Source organism: Fringilla coelebs (assembly GCF_963513975.1).
Source record: "Fringilla coelebs genome assembly, chromosome: 1".
NCBI lineage: Eukaryota > Metazoa > Chordata > Aves > Passeriformes > Fringillidae > Fringilla > Fringilla coelebs.
The window spans coordinates 124,010,285-124,017,975 of NC_140028.1; the positions used below are offsets into that span (position 1 = coordinate 124,010,285).

Here is a 7,691-nt window from a genome sequence, read left to right on the forward strand (position 1 = left end):
GCATGCAGGACCATAGGGAATGGCAGGGCAGAGCTGGCAGTCTCTAGGTCTCAGCCTGAATGCTGCTGTGTGCTGGTTCCTGAGAGTTTTCTGATACCCTCAGAAGCCCCAAATAGGAATCCTGCAATTAGTGCATCTAACTCCTCCTTTACTGCAGTCCTCTCTCCTATTGGTGAAAGGTCTTCGCAGCTCATGTAGGGACCCCACCCCTTTTGTGGGTTTTCATTCTGAAGCTATCCACAACTTTACACCTGAATGAATGCCAAACCTCTCTGAATATATAAAGGAAACCTGCAAGAGCAATTTCAGTTACACAGAAGAAGCAGAAGGAAAAGATTTCATCCAGCTTTGTTAGACAGCCTGAACCAGCCATGCTTCTCCCTGCCATTCACTTCTACGGCTTTCTCCTGGCTTGCATCTTCACGAGAAGCTCCTTGGCTTTCAAGAACGATGCCACAGAGATACTTTATTCTCACGTTGTTAAACCAGCTGCGGCGAGCCCAAGTAGCAACAGCACGTTGAATCAAGCTAGAAACGGAGGCAGACACTACACCAGCACTGGATCCGACCGTAACAGTGAGTATCCCACTTCCCCCGCAGCCGTGGGCGGCCCCGGGAGCGGGAGCGGAGCCCCGGCCGGAGCCGCGCATCCCGCGGCAGCGCCCCGGCCCCCCCAGCCCGAGCGCGGCAGGGAACGGGCGCCTGCGGGAAGCCGGGCCACGGGAGATGCTGCTGGGTCCCGGCCGGGATCTGCCTCGCCGGGCGGCCTCCGAGCCGGCCGCCCTCCCACCCCCGTGCTGGGAAGTCCTGTAGGACCGGCTCTCTCGGGCAGGTTACTTCCTGAGGGAGGTTCATCCAGGAATGCCGGGCTCTATGTAAGGCATCTATCCGGCAGGGAAGCGAGATAAAGAAAAAGGAGAGAGAGGCATTTCCAGAGCGCTGGCTTTTTTGACTCACCTCCCACTGCGGGCAGGGGAGGTGTCTGGGCTACTTTTCAAGTGCAATAAAAAACTCTGAATTTTGTTCCCGCTGTTTAGTTTTACTTCCTGCCGTAGCACTTACCCGCTTAACACCTCCAGCAAAAGTAAACAAATCAGCTCGTAATTTACCTGTGATCTCTGCTCTAACTTGCCTTTTTTATATCCAGTCTTTTCCTTCTGAGTTTTATGTATATAAGTCAGATATGTGGGGATGTGGAAACCTGCTGACTTTATCTGTTCCCTACCCTGCACACCTCCTTAAAATGAAAGAAATCCAGATAGAGAAACATACACACACACACACCAACCCGCCCACAGCAACTTGATAAAAATAGAGTCATCCCTGGAAAGTGAAGGCAACAAGTGACACCGATACCTTTCAGCTAAGCCAGGTGTGTCAGCTTTTATGAATGCTAAAGGGTTTTAATGCACAGGAAACATCTCATCATTATGAGATTACTGGGACAGCCCAGTAGGTATTCATTGCCACTGAACTGTCACTGGTGAAAAGCTGAGCCGGGGAAGACAGAAAAACAGAAGGAAAGACAAACTCAGATCTGTGACCAGATGCTTCCAGGTACATTCCTGAGTGCAGCTGCAGGAAAACAAGCTTGAATCTTTTTTGCAAAGCAAGCAGTAGAGCAGCCCTGTCAATATTCCCTGGGATCAGCCTGCAGATTTACAGTCCCCTCTTCCTGCCCACCCTGAGACACAGAGGACAGGGTGAAGCAATCTTAACACAGTGCCTCAGTTCAGAACTTGCTTCCAAAAATCTAAGCAGAAACAGAAGCAGCCTGTAGCTGTGATATGTAGATGTACCTTCAAAGCCTTTTATGATTCATTCTGAAATGTTTCTAGTAATTACTTCTATTTTAAAAGCGTTAGTTAATTGCATTGTGTGTAGAATCTGTGCCGTAATTGTCCTTCGGAAAGAGGGAGAGCACAGACAGTAAAGATTGCTTATTAAAATTAAGCACACTGTGGGCGTTTATTTCAAAGTATAATTACTGAAATAAACAGTTGTGTTTATTGCAGGGTGCAGAGCCGCACATAGAGACGGGTACAAACATGCCTGTGTGAGAAGCTCTGCATGTTGGCTCTGTCAGCTGCCTGAGAGAATTTGCAGGATCCTCTATGTTACATATAATATACAGACTACTACAGTTCCAAAGATGGTGTTCTCTTGAGGGTGAAAGGACCCCTCTGAAATTGTTACTGATAATCATTCAAACTTCATAGGCAGAACCCCATTCTGTGGTAACTTCAGCTGTTACCACTTCTGCAGTGTCTGCTCGGAGCCGCCAAGTTCATGGGAGAGTTCAGTCCACTGTAACAATGGAATGAGAAGAAACACAGTGTTTGAAATTAATTTAAAAGCATTTCAACTGTTTCCAAAGCAGTGTTTTCCCCCTTGCTAATGATCCAACATAATTGTTGTAAACATCACAGAGCAGATTCCCTAGACTGAGAATGAGCAGGAAACATTTCTTCCCTTGGGGCATTTTTTCTCTTCTAAAAGGTATGTCCCTGAGAAGAAGTATAGAGAATAAAATTGCCTCTTCCACCACAACTGCTGGAGTGCATGTCATTAGGATTTCTTTATGCTGTGGTATTATCCAGAGATACCATCAGCACTTGTGTTGGGGGACACAACAGTAAAGAGATGTCCTGTAAAGATTACAGCCTGCTTTAACTTCTGTCAAACCTACCTGGTTAATGTGAAAATGACTGGTTAAGGAAATCACTCCATTCTGAATCTCAGTGTTTCTTGTTCTGTGCATTCTGCAGATCGCGTTCAAGTTGGTTGTCGAGAGCTGAGATCCACCAAGTACATCTCAGATGGCCAGTGCACCAGCATTAACCCCCTGAAAGAACTGGTGTGTGCTGGAGAATGCCTCCCTCTGCCTCTGCTGCCCAACTGGATTGGAGGAGGTTATGGAACCAAGTACTGGAGCAGGCGGAGCTCGCAGGAGTGGAGATGTGTCAACGACAAAACTCGCACTCAGAGGATCCAGCTGCAGTGCCAGGATGGAAGTATAAGAACCTACAAAATAACTGTGGTCACGGCCTGCAAGTGCAAGCGATACACCAGGCAGCACAATGAGTCCAGCCACAACTTCGAGGGAACCTCTCAAGCAAAACCCATCCAGCACCACAAAGAAAGGAAAAGAGCCAGTAAATCCAGCAAGCATAGTACAAGTTAGAAGTCAAACATCTTCTGCTCTCTCATCTCCCTCTCCTTGTGCCAAAATTGAACTCACCTGTAACCATTTGCTTTACCATTCTGACTGCTTAAAGACAAGTCTGCCATTGCTGTGTTCTCAGTTGATGCTACATGCTTATTGCTTTGACCAAAATCAAAAGGGGCATTCTCAGCATATGGACTTTTTGTGTGATTTTCCAAATGCTCAAGATGGGCAATAATACAAGCCTTCCAAAACCACACTATAAACTTTAACAATTTCTCCAGCCATGGAAGCAAAGAAAATTTGCCAAGAGTATTCACTGAAGTCAATTTTGTAAAATGATGCTTTTTTGTGTGTTTTCCTTAGAACATTTATCACATCTATTGCCTTTTATATCATGTTTTATGATCTTCTGACAACAGCTTAAAATACAACACCTTGTATCTGCTTTCAGATTAATTCTAAAAAAAAAGTGCTTTGCATGCTCACCTTTCTCTTATCTCAGTATACCAAAAATTAAAATATGCATGGCAGCAATCAAAAAGTAAAGCTGAACAAACTATTTATTTGTTGTTGTAATTATTTAATGAGCTTTTATGTGTATTTCCCTTCAAAATTTCCTTATGTTTATAGCTATTCATATGTATCAAAGTATTTTCCTATGATTTGGGGCTGGATTAGAACATACATTTTGTAGATAATGTAAAATAGACATTTTAGCATTTAGGTATATATATTTTAATTTTGAACACTCATAGACTTAGGTGTTATTTTGACATAGCAACATAAAAACTGTATTTTTCATTCTTCATCTTGTATTATTTTTGTTTAAAAAGTGTGCAATCAAAAGACAGATATTACTTCCTTTCAAATTCATTGGTTTCTTTTTTTTTTTTTTTTACAAAAATAAACACTGCTAAAAATGATATTGTCTGGCTCTCTGTATGAAAATGCACACATTTCAACCAGTCACAACACTTAAACTTAAAAAAAGGGAGAATATTATTTGGTTTAAAAAGTCTATCCATAAAATTTAACATTGAAACAATCTTTCCCAATGTAAAAATCTTAGAGGACCGTTTAACAGATGGTGCTTATTAATGGTCCAAGTCAGGTTCTTATTTAAAAATTCTCAAGCTCTAGATTTATGAAGAAGTGTGTATTTGAGAAATTTTACAAGCTAGTGAGACACCACCATTTTTTTCTTTTCATTAGTAATGATCACATCAGAAAATTGTATAAATTACATATGGTTTCGTTTTTTTCTATAGAATCAATAGAGTCCTGCACTTTTATTCAAAAATTCTTATAGAATGTATCAGAAAATTAGTAATTAATCTACTTTTCAACACATAGTGCATGAATCACCTGTTCTTAATCTTTCAAGCTGTATTCAAACACTGTGGGCAAGATTTCATCATGGGATTCTTCTGTTCTTAAATCATTAACTTTTACAATCCATTTGCACCCAAAGTAAAAATTACACAAGAGAAGAGTAATGAAAAATCTTACCTGATAAGGTCTCACCCAAGTTCTCTTTGACCTTCTTTTCATCTCATCCTATTTTGCATTTTGATTCCAAAAGATTCATCATGAAGTTCTTGGCAGAGATCTTGGTCATTAATGTAGAACTGTTTGAAAATCACTGCTGCTGCCTGACTTGAATTACTGAATCCTAATTTTTATTGCCAAAATGTAATGATTTTTCCTCAAAGTTACTTTCAAGAATTCACTTTAAAATTTGCCATATGTAAAAGAGAGAGACACTTTTTTATTCAATTATAAGTGATCCACATGGTAGTACAGTTAAAAACCCCTATGGCATTAATGAACTAGGTGTTTCAAATTCAGTTTTGACTGTGAAAATATCAAAATGATGAGACCAGAGACCATTTATACTTAAATTCTCTGATCTTAAAGGTGTTTCTTTTAAGCATAAAAGGAGAGATGATGAATAAAGGAGTTAGCAGGGAGAGAACTGAAATGACATTGCTGCTAGGCATATCAGTTCAGCAGACTTAGATTTTTTTTTTTTATTATTTTAACAGACATTATTGTCTCGTTCAATCATTTCATGACAGAATTTTTTTTTCCAAATGGCAAACATCTCTCTATTTTTAAATTGCTATCCAGCTAGTTATTGAAGATGATAAAACAAAAAATATTGAGATAATGGACCGAAATATAACCAATTTCAATGCCAACAGTCACTAAAAATCAGTAAAGCTGCTCTACCTGTTCTGTGTTTAACTTCCAGAAATAAGAAGGATGAAAAAACTGCACCTCTTTCTCATAACTTTTCTTCAGTCAATGAAGCTGGACTGTAGGAACAAAATACATGTTTAATACCAGCTTACCTTTAGAAATAGGGATAACAACTTCTAGATTGTCCTTTTATGCAGAACTACCCAAAGGGGAATCATCTGACATACTTCTGCTAAAATGACTGTGAAATTTTGCTGGACATGCTATAGAAAGACCATGGGATCCATTTCTAAGTCTGGCATATTTGAAAGAACATGAGGGAAGCCAGCAGGAGCTGTGTCCATCAGCAACAATTTAATTTTGACGTGCCACTTGAGTTAGCTAAGGTCTCTGGCCAAACCTGGCCTTTTGTGGGAGAGACCTGCAGGAAAGCAGCACAAGAAATATGTTAATGTAAAATTTTCTGAAGGAATAATGTTACTCTGTGATGCAGCTTGTAGCTCTGAAAGCTTCAATGTGGCCTGTATAGTCTGCCTTCTGTTTCATTGTGTTACATGTGAACTCACAGGGGTCTATCCATGGATCCAGACAAAAGGCATTACACAAGTACATCTAACTAGTTTCTTGTGGAGAATCTCTAACTTGTAAAGTTGCAGTGGGGAGGATATGGACCATTGCTCTTGTGGAGGTCAGTGGCCAAAGTTTCTCACAGACTCAGAGAGTCTTTGCTTAAGAGCATTGCTTAAATTGAAATAACTTTAGACATGATACGTCTCAAGTTTGCTTCCAAGTTAAAAAGGAAAGACAAACATGTTAAAATTTTCACCTAAAGTATTAAGTCAAATAGATACTAGAAGTATGTAAATGTTTTGAAAAAGTACAATGTAGAGGCAGATTAGGTAAGTTTTTTAATACATTAAGTTTTTTAATACATTAGACACTAAATAGTCTAGATTTATTACGGTAAAATTATATAGAAGTTGACTTTCTCAGTGATGTTCAATCGTATAGGCAGATCAGAATTCCAAATGCTTTCTTAAAAAGCATTTCAAACATCTAAAAAAGAACCTAATAATTTTATAATTTCTCATACTTGCTTCTTTAGAAAACTAAAAGTGAATAAATTAGAAATAATCTGTTAATCTGCCATCACTATTTCATTACTTTTGAGTTGATGAAATCTGCTCCCAGCTAAGGGGTAAATTGTTTTATAATGAGTGGAAATCAATTTTCCTTAGACATTACTAGAAACAAACTTAGCCAGATGCTGTTTGTTTTGATAGCATGGAGGCACTCAGAGGCACACTTCTTAGAGGCAGTGGTAGATAGTATGTGTCATTAAGACATTCATCAACTGCGGAAGTCATAAGGGCCTGACATTTGCAATCTAGACTAGAAAGGCCCTTAACAAGTTTATTTATTCAGTTATTTAATAATAGTAACAAATCTGCTGCTCTCGCCTTTCCAGCAGCCTTGGAATCAAAATCACCCAATCCAAGCTCAGTCATTTGTTTGGAAATAAAGCAGACATATGAATAACAGCCTTCAAAATACCTAACAGATTTCTGCTAGTAAATCACTTTAGTCCTTCTAACCTTGACCTTTATATCCTTCCTGAAGAAGTACAACATTAATCAAGAAAGGACTGTTCAATACATTCCACTGTGAATATCTTGTTGCTACAGTATTAACCTGGAGGTGTTCAGTTGAAAATTATAAGGAATCCTTAGAGTTGGAAGGTATCCTATTCTCATGATGCATTTCCTTTCCCGGAGGCCAGGCAAGGGGCTTTGATTTTAAGTTCATTGACATACATATAAACATCACTCCAGGCTAAACCTGAAAATTCTCTAGAGATTTATGAGCTAAGCAGACATTCTGTCACTGGATTTGCTAATTTTGCCTGAACGTCGCCCCCACAACAAAAAGCCTGCCCATGCATCTTTCTGAAAGACTTTCAGCTCACTCCTTCTGTGAGTTATGTGGACTGACACACTGGGAAAGTGTGATTTACAAGAGATATTGCCTACCACTGAGTTAATATTCAAACATCTACCTCACTCAGTATTTCCATGGCAAGAAAATACTCTTAATTTTTAATTAAGGCTTATTACACAATATGCCATGAAAATAAGTAGTCTCTACTAATTGCTAAGAAAAATCTTTAGAAACACCATACTGTAACTCCAGTTTGGGAGTGTGCATTTTCTTACCTCCCTTTGGTTTGACATGAAAAGTGAAAAGAGGTGATGTTACATTACCTGAAGTTCAGGCCTTCTTAATGCTTCTTTACAGCCACAAAGAAATAGAGAGGATGTCT

At 39.5% G+C, this 7,691-nt stretch overlaps 1 protein-coding gene across 1 annotated transcript; it reads left to right on the plus strand.

Moving 5' to 3' along the window:
• Positions 1 to 259: 259 nt before the first annotated feature.
• Positions 260 to 3,184, plus strand: SOSTDC1 (sclerostin domain containing 1; the record flags this gene model as incomplete). The annotated part of the gene is made up of 2 exons (XM_084216850.1): positions 260 to 576; positions 2,769 to 3,184. Exons 1-2 carry the CDS (start codon positions 372 to 374, stop codon positions 3,182 to 3,184), a joined length of 621 nt encoding a protein of 206 aa, XP_084072976.1. The 5' UTR covers positions 260 to 371.
• Positions 3,185 to 7,691: the final 4,507 nt, after the last annotated feature.